General features: G+C 56.2%; 1 protein-coding gene across 1 annotated transcript in view; it reads right to left on the bottom strand.

Moving 5' to 3' along the window:
* Positions 1-13516, bottom strand: part of LOC119105554 (peroxidase-like) — a 20978-nt gene extending 7462 nt beyond the window's left edge. Inside the window, exons 1-2 of the mRNA XM_037229014.1 lie at positions 13428-13516; positions 7862-8351 (exon numbers count right to left, since the gene is read on the bottom strand). Of these exons, the coding sequence (XP_037084909.1) occupies positions 7862-8351; positions 13428-13516 (579 nt within the window). The remainder of the gene's footprint in view (positions 1-7861; positions 8352-13427) is intronic.
* Between the last annotated feature and the right edge of the window lie 1007 nt (positions 13517-14523).

Here is a 14523-nt window from a genome sequence, read left to right as displayed (position 1 = left end):
TTGGTCTAGGAAAGGTTGCGTTGCTGGGGTGTGTACAGATGATGGTTGTCTTTTCTCTTCTCGATGTAACTCAAAACTATGTGGAAACGTACAGGAAACTACTCGGTGCGCAACCACGCAAGCTGCTAACAGACAGTCATTCACACCAACAACATTTTTTTTGTGCACAGCATTGTTACCAGATGACATGGGACTGCCGGCGAGCCTAAAAAGCTGGTTTGATTGTTGCTCAGGGCACAGGCGCAGACAAACGAGACGAAACCGGACTGTTGAGTTGTGCCAGCTCATGACGATTCATTGTGCAGTATAGCTCGCTGCATATCTCGGGCTCGCCTTTGAAGTTCTTTGGAATTTGAAGCACATTCCATCAGGATATGTCGTGTCCCCCACCCCCCCCTACAAGGTTGGCTTTCCTGGTACAAAATCCATTCCGTGCTTCCAATGCACGTCTGGACAGAGCGTACTGAGATAAGCGTCTATGAATTGCAAGCCGCCCTTTAACATCACAAGGCGAGCGACGCATCCTCGGTATCCAGCGAGAAGCTGCACGCTTTGATCGCTCGCTGGCTTCCGTCCCGTTGCCTTCACGTGCGGTAACCCGTCAACAAGCTGACTGGATTAGATGTCAATCCCCCGGCTCGTTAATCCTCGTGTCTCGGAGGCCGGGCCCGGGCGTGCGGCCCACTTCCGCGGTGCTCTCCTGGAAAACTCGGCACGCTGGCGGGGTCACGTGACCTGCACCGGGCCCAGTGCCTCTCGGCGTCAGCGAGGCGGGGGTCAGCGCGCCCGCCGCAGCCAGTTCCCACCCGGCGGCGGCGCGGCCGGCGGCCCGGCGCCGACCCGCCGCCGTCACATACCGCCGTGATACCGATGTATAATGCAGCGAGATTCAACAGCCCGCAGACGGCGGAGATCCTGCAAGCCGGCCGAGTGCCGGGCTCGGACGGCTGGCGGCCGGCGCGGCCGCCTGTATGTACCGCTGAGCCGGCGCGCGAGCCGCCCGCCTCGGCGCCGCGCGCCGCCGCGCCATGCCTGACGCCGCCGTCCTCCGCCGGCAGATCTTCTGCGTGGGTGCCTGGTGGGCTTCAGCACCGCGGAAGTCCTGGGTCGGCACATGCGACCGAGCACCTGCCGACGGCCGACGACGCCCGACGGCGGCGCGGACGGCGAGGGCAGGACGGAGGACGGCGGCGAGGCTGGCTGGCGTACTGCCCGCTGTGCGGCGCCTCGGCGCTGCTGGAGCGCGCGCCGGCCGAGCACCGCTGCGGCCGCGCCGCCGCCGCGCCGCCGCCGGCCCGGCCCTGACCGCGCCAGGAAGCGGGAGCACCTGAACGACATCAGCCGCCCGCCTGAGCGCCGCCTCCCGCCTGCGCAACCGCCAGCCACGCCGAGGCCACCGCTGCCTGCGGCCAGGGCGGCGGCCCTCAAGGTGAACCGACCGCCGGTGGCGCCCTGGGTGGCGCTGGTCCGGTTGGGGGTCGGCCTTCAACGGCGGTCAGGGTGGCGCCTGTCGGGCGGAAAGCGACCTCTGGTGATGAACTGGATGGCGCTGGGTCATAATCCGGACGCTGGGCCGAGATCAGGGCAGCACCGATCTTGCGGAGCCAGCTCCTGAACCTGGTCAGGGCAGCTCCAGTCAGACGGAGCCGACCATTGGTAGTCTGGGGCAACGCTGGCCAGGAGCTGCCGAACGCTGTCGGAGGCCGGGGGCAAGCACCGGTCAGAAGGAGAAGTCCGGCCGAAGTTGACGGTTACATGATCGCCGTTTTCTACCCACGGTGAACAGAGCGCTCTCCGAACAGAACGGCGTGACCGATGGCAATGACGAGAGCACCGACGACGGCCGGAGCAGCGGCGTCTAGCCGCTTCCGGACGTGCGTGCGTGCGCGCGCGAGTACGAGCATGCGTGCGTGCGTGTGTGCGTGCATGCGTGTGCGCGTGCGTGGGCGCGTGTGTGAATGTGTGTGTCGAACACGAAAATGTGCACGACTCACGCTGCATGCTGCGTGTGTGTGCGTGTGTGCGTGTGCGTGTGCGTGTGCGTGTGCGTGTGCGTGTGGCGTGTGTGGGTGTGGGTGGGGTGGGTGTGGGTGTGTGTTCCCGAATGCCGCTGCACGTTTCATCACGGAGCGCGTATGAGCTGGCGTGCAGATTGTCATTGCGGAACGATTTGCACAACTAGCGCCTGGGACATTGCGTCCGATTCGAGAGCGGAACACGGGACTGGGCGGGACATCCGGCTTGGCCATTCTGTGGTCATGGCTTCAAGCTCCCCTTTCAGGGATTTCTGGGATCCACTGGCACTGACCCGTGCTTTCGGACAAGTGCAGCTTTACTGCTGGCTGGGGATTGTTGTGCAAGGGTGGAAATTAAAGGGACAATATGATCCCAAAAGTCTAGTTTGATGATGAATGCAGTGAGATAACTGATGGTGAGTTGAGCTGGGACTGCTGTTTTGCTTGCCTCAAACAGACGATCAGTTCGTGATAAGTTTTTTGACTTTTATGATGCTTTTCAATTTTTCTCTGACTGCACCACACATGTTTATACCATGGACCATCAACACGAGTGAGCTATGGTGCCACTCTTGCTTCACTTTGACAGGATCTCGCGCACAGAAAAGGCACAAATTGAAACCCCCCGTTATTTTTTGTTTCATCCCAAACCAGCTGGGCATCCATGACATTGTTGGCGCGGGGTTATCGATGCGCAGGTCGTCCAAAAACCCGATGTTTGATAGGTTTTGGTCCCTTTCATGGGGCAGATGTAAATACATGTAGCATTTTGTATCAATAGTGCCTCGCAACCAAGTGTCGTTTGGTGACCGTTTAATCTTCATCTTAATGCTTCGCGAATCTAATAACACAAGAAGTGAGCCTCTCGTGCACACATAAAATGTCGTCGTGACGTAATTAAGGCCGTCTTCTAATCGCCTGGGCCCCACTCGGTAACTGTCCGCTTTGGAGAAGTATTCTGTGCGACACGCCGTCACCAGCATTCCGTCGTTCATGGACCTTCACCCGGACGGCGCGCACTTGCTCACTTCCTGCCTCACATTCGGCGCACGTGGTCACGCCGCTCCTCACACAGATTCGCTTGATTTGTGACGCCGGGCAGGGATCGGTGTAAATCCACCTTGAAGCTCACGGCCGTTGCTCAAAAGCACCTTTCCAGCGACGCAGGCTCTTGTCTCAAGAGACCAGTTGTCTCGCAAACGGGCCCACGTGTGGGCCCGTCTTCTGCACACATTCCATAGGTGCACGGGCGGCCAGCGCGGCAGCTCGCGCCCCTTTAGCGGGGCGGGTCGCGACCTGATCTCAGAGTCATGCCGCTGTTGGCGCGATCTCGGCGTGCTGGCTGCTCTTTGTCGCGACGCACTGCGAGCGATAGCCCTGGATTGGGCCTCGGAGGCGTCTGCATCGGGCTAAGGATGGAAGAGACCGGCCATGATGTACGGCCGGTGTCCCATACAAATGTGTGTAGGCAGGGACGCATGTGGCGTTTCGCAGGGTCACACAGCAGTCAACTGTCACTCCCCGCTTCGGGCTGGCATATTATTTGACTTGAGCGTGGGGGTCGGTGGTTGTGCCGTAGCACTTATAGCTTCATTTACAATATTCGTCTTGGGATTTTCTGGGTGTTTGAGGGCGTCCGGCGGAACGCCGGTAGGCAGCATTCCACGAGGGCCTTCGAAATGAGTTCATCGAGTCACAGTGCCGTAGTGCCTGCAGCAGTTATTACACCCGAACCGGCAAATGCTGGCAAGAGGTGTACCACGTTCGCCAGCTGCTTGCGATGAGCCACAGGGCCGATACATTCCGCTCGTCCCAAAGAGGACGGTCGTGCGTTTGCACTCACCTACGTACCTTTGTGTAATCGCTAGCGATACCGAATAATGCTCTTGCGTGCGTGCGTGCGCGCGTACGTGCGCGCGTACGTGTGCGCGTACGTGCGGTGCGCGAGCGTGTGTGTATATGTGGTGTCGAACATGTCAGTGCAATGCACAAGCCACTCGTTACATGCTGCGTGAGGTCCTCCGGTCTGATGGTAGAGCAGAACAATGCGAATCGAGCGAGTCTTTCGGTTTTGTTTTGCCTGCCTTGTGTATTTACAGTCTGACCCGCTTAGTTACTATTTCTCCAGTTCTGACTTCAAAACATTTGTGTACGTATGTCATCACCCGACTTTGATGTAAATAATGGTGTGTATGAATCCTGTCATCGCTGCCATGGTGCGAACAAAGTCCAAAGACCAGCCGCGGAACAATGTGCATTAATCACGAGCACGCAGTTTGCCTTCGTTACATAGTCGTTGTTAGACGTGTGTAAAGGATTTTGTTCAAGCGTGGTGTGGTTTGAAAACAACGCTCAGCAAAACTACGCCGCGCGTGTTGGTCCTTACCCGTCGATGGAAATAACCTCATACGCATGACCGGGGAGTGTCTTTCACCACGACCCCCATCCAACGAACGTTATCTCTCAACATGTATTTCGGGCGGCTACATGAATAAGGTCATACGGTGCACACCGTGTATGGATCATTTGCTACACGGAGCGGAGCAGCCTGGTGGAACAGCTCCCTGGCTTCGGCGGACAATTCTGCGGGCAGGGGTTATGCGCAGCTTACAGCTCACACACTAATACGATTGATTCGAAATCTGCTCATTTGTAGGTAATGAGAGATGGTGTCTGACGAATTGAAGCGGACAGAGGTAGACGGGTTTCATGCGGGAGCTGTGGCTTGCGGGAAGCGGGAACGGGCGAAAACACGGCCCCAGTTCCCAGTTTTATTTCTTTGATGACCTCGCGACCCTAACCAGTAGTCATGATTACCTTTGGCTCTGGTCGCTTCGAGCTTTATGCAGCCTTTTTGGGTATATTGGCAACAACGCATGGTCTCAGCGCGCTCTTGAGTAAGCGTATCCAGCGAAACAAACCACAGCTGGGGCGTTGCACGGGTGACTGGTCACATTACTAACAAATGCGTGGATAGAAAAATGCAAAATCTGACCTGTGATCTGATGCAATTGGGTCAAATATTGATCTAAGACATATGAACTGGCACCAATCGTGAGATCTCGTTCCACCGATGTTTTCGGTTAAGCGCGATCTTCATCGGTCTGGAAATACCAGCGTGATCAAACACGTCGCCCCATCCATCAGTCCGCGCTATGAAAAACGGCGAGTCAAGGCAGGGTTAATGTAGCGGGTACGTAAGTTTAAACCACGAACAATACACCGGGCGTGCCACTGTAGGTGCCGAACCAAAGCATCACGCCGCAGTATCAGACATTGTGGCATGGATAACAGTCAGGTCTGGAAACGAATTAACCGACCCGCGCCTGCCTCTACAGTGTCACATGGCAGGTGGAAGAAGTTGGGGCCGGGAACACATGTTGATGCTGCACAACGACTGCTGTTCGGCCATTACAAATCGGTATAAAAATGTACCGTAACAGATAGCTGAAGAAGTGACCAAGTGATCTCCCGGGCGTTTTAACGAGACAGTTGCTCGCGGCGTGGCGAATGGACGTCTATCAAAAGACAGGCGCGTGTTCCCGCTCAAGAAAAATCACAAGACAGGCGTGGGTCCCGCTCAAGAAAAATTAATTCTGACTCCGGTGCAAAGCATTTGGCTGACTCCTAATTTAACTCCGAGCAAATCAGCACACGTGATGGACTCCGATTCAGACTCAAAATACCACTCTATTGCGGAATCAATTCCGATTTAGTGGATTCTTTCCACACGAGCATGGGAGATCACTGTCGTTCTGTCAGCTTAAAAACACGCATCAAACATGCAACTCAATAATAATAAGGCGGCGAAAGGCGACGAAAAGACTTGCGATGACTGCTGCGCAGTTGTTCTGGCTGCCTGTTGATATTCATGTTTGCATCAGGGTAGACTAATTTCGACGATTTGGTGCGGAAAGGTTGATTCATCTCCAACTTGTGCTCACCTCAATATTTTAAAGCCATTGATTTCACCTTAACCGACAAAAATAGGCGTGCAATTTGTGTTATTTTTGTATTAGATTCTTGCTACGTCCGGTATTATGCGCAAGTGCACACATGCGTCAGCTTGGCCAAGTGTTTTCTTCACCTGGACTCCCTGAACGCCGTGCTGATCATTGCATTGATGTCACACAGGTAGTGTCAATAGCTTGCTATACACAGACAACTCAGTAACTCACTGTTTGCCTCTGCCACATCTGAAAGTTAACTATGCTTTAAACCAAGCCCGCGCAGCAAACAAACAGTATGGGGAAAGTGGAGATAAGCTGTACAACACCATACAGATCTCCGACAGTAAGAACCCCAGGGTGACGGCAGAGATCGTCTCCCCCCTCCCCCTAAATATAGATAATGAGCTCTGCTCACGAAGCACGGCACAGATACTCTACACTAAGCACAGGTGCGAACCACCCATATCCGCCCCAACACCCTGACTGGGGGCAGGGCTTAAACTGTTGACGCGCGCGTGCGGCCCACATATCACGTGCGACGTGATACCTGATACGCGGGCCCGAAACCCTCCGACCACTGTCACCATGCATGGTGTCTTCTCACTGGACAGCTGTGATTCCGATATCTAAAGCCCTAAGCTGAGTTTGGGCTTTACATAAGGCTCAGCAGGCTCTCGCCCGGCCTCGACGGATTTCCGCTGCCCACTCATCACCCGCCTGTGAGTTGGCACTGGACGTACACATGCTCCCTCCCCTAAATGAGTGACGCCCCTCAGCGAACCTTCTGATCGTCTCCCTATGGTCAGAGCCTTACCTCCGTGTCCCTTCCTGGAGCTCGCTGCGTGTCAGTCAGCTTCGCTCTGTGTTCCTCCCAAACCACACTCCGTGCCCGGGGCTTCACACTCGCCTTCCCCACACGAGGATTCCTCTGCACCCTCCGATCGCCCCACTCTTTGTCCCTCTTAAGACCCACTCTATGTCCTTCTTAAGCCACACTCATTGTCTCCCTCAACCTCACTGTGTGCCCCTCTCAAGCTCTAATCTGTGTCCACCGCAGTCTCCATTCTGTATTCCCCTCGAGCCCAATCTCTATGTTCCTCTAAAGCTCCACTCTGTATCTATCTCGAGCCCGGCTTTGTGCCCCTCTCAAACCTCACTCCATGCCCCTCTCACACCCCTTTCTGTGTCCTTCTCAATCCCCTCTGTGCCCTCCTCAAGCCCCATTTTGTCCCTCCCGAGCCCCGCTCCGTGCCCCACCCAAGCCGCTATTTTGTGTTCTTCTCAAACCTCACTCTGTGCCGTTCCCAAACCCTCACTCTGCGCACTCCGAGCCTCACCCTTACACTCCGTGCCTCACCCAATGTCCTCACTCGCGCCTCTCTTTGTGGGCCCCGCCCTCCCTCCCCTTCAGCCTCGATCTGTGTTCCGAACCTCATCCTCTGCCACTATCTGAGTCTCACTCTGTGTCCCCAGCTCCCACTCCTCTATAAGAGCCCCTCGCCGAGTAGCCCAAAAGCGTGTTTCACTCAGCGTCCGTCTCGGTGTCGCTGGGCGCGGCCACTTCGGCCAGCACCTCGAACCACCAGCCGGGAGAAGTGCGCCGCATCCGCCTCCGCCACGCGGCCCGCGCACATAGTTGAGGTCGTAACATAGTTGGCCGGCCACCGTCTGGAAGCAGTGGCTGCCGAAGGTGTCGGCCAGCGCCGGTGGCGCCCTCACCGAACGGTTGTAACTCCACGGCGCGCACGGCCGTCGTGCGCGGGCAGCACCCGCTCCAGCGAGCCCAGGTTATTGACGCTGTACAGGGCAGCCGGAGAGCTCGGCGCCACCCAGGCCGCCGCGCTCGGGCTGCGCTCGCCAGGCGGCCGTGCGCATGCGCAGCAGCGGCTCACGGGCGTTGAGCTTCCAGCGCAGCTCGCGGCCAAGCGCCTCGGCCACGCTCCAGAACTCGGCGACGTCCGCGTGCTCCACGCGCACGTCCAGCCGCACGCCGGCCACCGTCGAGAGGAACATCCAGTCGGTGGAGGGCAGGTAGCGCCGGGCGTTTACCAGCCAGACGGTGGGAAGGTGGGCAGACTGATCGCCGCCGACGCCCGACAGGCGTGCGCCGGCGAACGACACGGCTGCAGAAAGCGCGGCGTTCAGCGAGACGCCGTGGGCGCGACACAGCGCGCGCAGCCGCGCCACCTCCGGCGCCGGCACCGTGACGGCCACCGTGGCCGTGGAGTACGTGCCGGCCGGCTGACTGGGATCGAATGGTTTGACGAACTTGTCCAGCAGCTGGGACTTGGTTGGTTCGATCAGCCGCGAGAGCAGATCCCAGGCCATGTTCCAGACGAAGGACCAGCTCCAGACAGACACCTGGCTCTGGAGCAGCTCCTCCACACTGGGATACACCGGTGCCGGCTCACCGTCAGCTATGCCGAGGCCTCGCAGCAGACAGTCCAGATTCTCAAGAAGCTTGCCACACAACTTAGCGTTACTAAGGCCATCTGTTATCGTGTGACACAAAGAGAGATACAGCACCGCCCGATGAGATGACGCTACCGGCGGAGCGATGTTTGTCGGGTCGTGCAGCAGGCACGCACGCCACAGCGGCCCCGTGCGCGGATCGATCTTGGTCTGTTGCAGCAAACAGTGGTGCTGGTCCAGCCAGTCGCCACCAGGCGGCAGCACCGTCAGCTGCACGCTCGGGCAGGCGCCGGCCACCAGGTACGGCCCGTCGTCGCGCTCCTCCACGCGCGTGCGCAGCATAGGGATCTGCCTGTAACGACATCAAGCCATCTGGTGATCATTGTGCGCCAGGAGTCGACGCACGAGGATCTCCAAGGTGCGGACATGGTGTGGAGCGAAGGAGTGGTGACGCGACGAGCTGGACTGACCGCTCGCCGAATGGCCCTGTCGTGCAATCCATCATGCCATTATTTTCGCACTATACCTACTCTTGGCGGCTACAATGCTGGTCACAGATGATATGGGTACAGTATGCGATTGAACATTGGCCAGTGGTTAGGCTGGGGAAAGGCAGTGGGCGAAGGATCTGGTTAACACATACAGGTATCATTTCAGTAGCTTAACTACCCACATAGTACGTAAGCACTTAATGGAAATCACAACTCAAGAAAACCAAAATCACAGTCAGCGCCTTAGACCCCTCATACCTACGCGCGATGGCCCCATGGCCATCGTGCCTGCGTGCGGTGGCCACATAAAATGTCGCATCTTTTAGAAAAGACTTCCAACCGAGTCTTGAGGTTCGTTCTCATCTATTCTTGGGACACTAGATACTTTTTAAGAGGACTCAAATCATTCCCAAGCGGATGAGCTGCCAATGAGAAGTATTTTCTTTAGTGTAGATGCCAGTTTATGGCGATATACAATTCAATGACTCTATTGCTGCAGTGAAAGCCGAGGAAGACGAACATTTGCTTGAAATTGATGCTAGCCGTCTACCAAAAGAGGATATCTGTGGTCCTTTAGAACAGTGTTTGAAAGACAGCAGATATCCAGAACAATGTTTTCTCGTTCGGAGATGACTGTTATCAACAGGAATTGGGGACAGCAATGGGAAACCCTTGCGCTCCTCATCTGCCTATAATTTTTTGGGACCTAGTTGAAACGAAGGCCATGGCCGCCAAACCATTAGAGCCAACCGTCCAGCTAGCTACATCGATGATTATGCTGGAGTATGGTCGCACAGAAAGCAGCGCTTGAAGAATTTTTAGAGTTCAAGAGAAATCAGCATTCCAATTTACCTTTACAATGGAGCATACAGGGGACGGAAAGGAGATCTCATATTTGGATACACAAGTGACGTTAGACAAGAGAAGCAACCGTCTAACGTTAGAAACGGAGCTTTTTTAAAGCCGACCAACTCCGGTATAATTCTGCACCACGGACCACGTTAAAAAGGACTAAATAACTCATCAAGTAGTGAGAGAGTATAAACAAAATATGGACTTTGTGCAAAGGATATGCTCCACGACTTTTAGGTAGAATGTTGGAAGATGTAAACAAATCTAGACCACGTGGGAGATGGATGTTAGGAAACGGGCATAGATGAACACTTGCCTCGGAAAATCAAACATATAATTGGAAAATCAAACCTATGCATACGAAAAGCTGGGAAGAGTGACAATAAGCTAAAAAGTATCTGGTGAAATCTTCTATCTCGAATCACAAGTGTCCGAGGGGGGGGGGGGGCAAAAGATGTCATTCATGCAAGGCTGAATTTTAAGGGGTTTGCATGCAAGAAAACGTGGTTTACGAAATTAAGTGTAAAGTGTGTAAAAAACGTGGGCTTATGTCAAGAAGTCCATGCGTCCGATTTGTTTGAAATATAATAGATACCTGCGAGATGCTGACAGTAAAACAGCAAACATCCCTTTCTCCCATCTTTTTTTTTGACAAACTGCGCTCAGGCTGAAATCCAGCGGGGAACGGATTCTTTACCTTTTTATAGCTTAAAGTCATCTACATATCACAGGACCATCCAAACAGGAAAATAAAAAGAATCTATTTTTATAAGGAGTCGGTGTCCAGAACCAAACGGACAAGAACTATCATAACCGATCATGCAGATGTGATAAGCACTTTGATGTGTGATGCGTGCTTGCTTAAATTCGTTTTCATGTATGATTGATGCCTGACGCGAGATGCGCGATGTCTGCTTACTTTAAATCGCTTGCATGCATGAGTGATGCATGATGTCCGTTTATTCGAAATTGCTTCCTTGTAATCACTTGCATGAGTAAATGATGTATCATGTTTGATGCCTGTTAACTTGAATTCGTTTGGATGCACTTTGCATATAAAATTACTTCCCTTGAAATTGCTTGCGTGTATAAATGACGCGTCATATCTAGTGCCTGTTAACTTAAATCGGTTGCATGGACACGCATTTTTCGCACAGCTTAATTCATAGATAGGTGCACAATGTATCATACAAATGGCTCGCAATTTCTCTTGTTTAATCCCCTGAATATTGATGACTTGTTAAAACTGTGGCTCCCTGTTTAGAGCAATAACCTGAAAATTTAATACAATGAGCTAGTAATTTTGGGTCAATTACTGATATTCGTATGGATAAGGGCATGCAGCGGAAATATCACATCCATTTCTCCATTCTTCCGCTAATTCTGCGAGGAATAAGGCTATTTATACTGCCTCACCTTCTGTATCCCCATGAAGGTAAATAGCATGACTTAGTACCCAACGCAGGGCCACCGCGAGAAGCACTGTTTTCCGTATATTTGAGTTTGTGAAGTGCAAGAGATTCTGATCCAGGTAGTCCGCGACACAAATAAGTGTGTGTGGTTTGCATTGTTTGTGTGGTTTGCATTGTTTAGATAAAGTGCGTCACCTTGCAATTCGGCAACCCCGCCAAACGCTGCGTACGCACACTATTACTCATATGTGCTCGCAGCGAGCTTGCAGCCGCCGCAGCATGCGACAACGGCGACTGCTGTGACGGAGCTGGGCCGCGGGCGCCGCTATCTGGCGGGCGGTCCCTGGGCCGCGCCGGGAGCAACAGGCGGCCGCGGCCCCACGCCGCTAGCCGGCACCGGGCGGCGTGGTTTCAGGAACCTCCTGTGCCGCCAGTAAATACGACGCTTGGCAGCTTCACTAATTAAGTCGGTCGCTGTCCCGGCCGACGATGTGACTGGTGCAGTCCCAGCGGCCGGTCCCCGAGGTCTGGACATCGGCGCGGCAGACAACGCACAGTGCCGAGAGTGGGCGCGCCGAGTTGTCGCGACGGTGTCGTACGTCTTCACGTAGACTGGCGTCGCTCTCACCAGCGGCACGCTGTTGCTCGGGCGCGTATGCCCGGTGGTGGGGCGGCAGGCCTGACCGCAGTCGGCGGCCGAGCAGGGTCTGGGCCGGTGACCTGCCGCAGCTCAGTGGCTGGCGTGTTGTGCAGCTTCAGCATGCCCCGGTCGAGATTATTGCCCGTCAGCTGCCCACTCGCCGACGCGGCGATGATGATTCTCATCACCATTTTCACGGCGGCCTGAGCGTGTCCGTTGGACCTGTGGTACCACGGCGACGACACCTGGTGGCGCATTCCCCACCGGTCTAGGAACGGTCGGAGCGTGGAGGGGGTGATCTGCGGTCCGCCACCCGTCCGCAGCACGACGGACACGCCCGTCGGGGGGAGCAGCTGTCGCAGCGGCTCCACCAGGTGGTCTGCTGAGGCCGTCCGAGTTGAGACCGTCACATGCGGCCAGCCGACAGCCTGTCCACGTATACGAGGAACGTCCGGCCGACGAAATAAAAATAGTCTGACGACACAGAATAGAAGACGCGGTGCGGGAGGTTGCCCACTGCCACAGCGGCCCGTTGCCTGCGGCTTGCGGCGAGCTGTCTGCAGCTCTGACACGATGAGATGATGTCGCGGATGTTCGGCCGATCCCCGGTCGGTACATAAAGAGTCGTGTGCGGCGCCTGGTCCTCTCCATTTCCCTGGCGGGTGCCGTGAGACGAACGAGGACGTTCGCGGCATAGACTGGTCGGAGTCACGAGCCGCGCTCCCCTGGACGATGAGAACGTCGGCAACGCCCAGCATAGCACGGACTCGCCAGAGGGGCCGAAGAGCTGGCTCTTCTTCGTGTTATTGCTCGGGGGTAATCCCGCAATGGTGACGTCACAGACGGCTCGGAAACAGGGATTTCAGGCGGTGGTAGCTCGAACTGAGTCCAGAGTCCGGTCTCAAAGCGGCGCGATCCCGAGCGCCATCTGCAGAGGTCGCGCTTGGAGCAGCAAGTACGGCGTCGCGCGGTGCGTCCGTCACCTCCGCGACCTCTCCTCCCGACGCCAGTCACTGACGGGAGAGCGCGACAGGGCATCTGGGATGCAGTGCGAGGTGCCCCTCCGCCGCTCGGCTGTGAAATGCAGTTCGACATCTCCCGCATCCGCTGAGGCGAGGGTTGTCGATCTCAGACAGCCTCTTTGAATTCCGGATCGGGACAAGCGGCCGGTGGTCGACGACGATGTCGACCTGCGGCAGGCCGGCCAAAAAATGTAACATTTGCGGAGGGCACACAAGAGGGCCAAGCACTCCAGCTCCACCATTGCATGACGTGACTTGGTGTCAGCAAGGAAGCGGGAGCCGCTATGGAGCAGCTTTCACGTATCTCCATGGCGCTGCTACAGGACAAAACCCAGGCGTTGGGTTCGCGCAGAGTCCATCTAGAGCGTGTTGGGCAGCCGCGGGCAAAAAAAACGAGAAAAAAAAACGCCGGAACGAGCGGCGTCATTCAAGCGTGTCTTTACTGTGCTGAAACACCTCCTCGTGCTGCGCGGTCCACCTCCAGACAGTGCGTTGCTTCAGCAGGTCTGGGTAGGTTGGGCTGAGATGGCGGTGTCCGCTGAGAGTCATCCAGCTGATCGGAGAGTTCCCAGAACGACCACAGGTCAGTTAAGCTCTCTGGATGGGGGAGCTCTGAGATCGCTTGAGGCTTGCTTTCGGGTGGTCGTGTAGCCCTGATCCAAGATCCGACAGCCGCAGTAGTCCAGCGACTGCAGAGTGAGCTGGAACCTTCGCGGATCCATCGCGGTGCCATCTCTCCCGGCAGCGTCTGAGGACGGTGACTTCGTGAGAGAGCTGGGTGCGGTGGGTCGCGTCGTGCACCAGCAGGTCGTCTACGATCGTGGTCGTCCTCGGAATGTCGCCTAGAGCCGCGCCACAGCGCCGGCCCGTACCTGTCTCCTGACGCGGATGACACCCCTCAGGGCCTCCTATGGAAGTTTGACGCAAACCCTACGGAGTGATGAAACGGTGAGATCCTGCAACTCCTCCACGATCCGAGGCCTGCAAGTATCCCAATGGCGGCGTCCAGGGTGGTGGGCCACCGCGGCCGTCTCCGTCCGATGAACGCGGCTGCGGTCCTGGATCGAGTCTGATGGGGTAGGCGGGCCTCTCCACAAACCTGTTGATGGCATGTCATGTCCCCGACCAGGCTGCCTCTTCGCTGACGTTTCCCTCATTGGGCACAAGGATTACACCAATCTGTTGGGTGGGTCTACCGAGGCTATGACACACTCCGGCCGTCACGTCGTCGAGGCGGGTCTTGATATCTGCTCTTTTGAAGCAATACGAGGAAGGTCCGTGCGGCATTTGAGAGCTGTGGAGGAAACTGCGTTACACTGCCACCTCAATTTACCGTGGGGGCCGCCGATTATCATGCTGAGCGTCCGTTGCTATCGAATGCATCTCGAAAATGCTGTATCGGGGCGGCTTCCTGTGCGGCCTCCGATACCGGCCTTTAGGGGGTGGTAGGCATATTCCCATGCAAGCAGGGCACTGGGTGCTTGCTCCAGGGACGGTGGCTTGGAGGCTTCCGGACCGCGTGCTTCGCCATGCCCCGAAGCTCCGAACGGCACCCAGCGCTCCCGGGCCACCCGGGTCGCTCTCTGCGCGCTGCGGGGAACAGCGTGCAGGCAGCGGTGGCTCAGGGTCCAGCCGGCAGACGGCGCTGGTTGTCGACTGACAGGTGGCGGTAGTGGGCGGCCGGCCGACTGCGGCCGGGTCTGGCGGTCGCTTCTTCGGTCTGGGCTAC

The sequence above is a fragment of the Pollicipes pollicipes genome, unplaced genomic scaffold (genome assembly GCF_011947565.3).
Source record: "Pollicipes pollicipes isolate AB1234 unplaced genomic scaffold, Ppol_2.1 Scaffold_6138;HRSCAF=7277_pilon_pilon_pilon, whole genome shotgun sequence".
NCBI classification, from domain to species: domain Eukaryota; kingdom Metazoa; phylum Arthropoda; class Thecostraca; order Pollicipedomorpha; family Pollicipedidae; genus Pollicipes; species Pollicipes pollicipes.
Note: the sequence above shows the minus strand (reverse complement) of the source record. Positions and strands in the feature narration are given on the sequence as shown.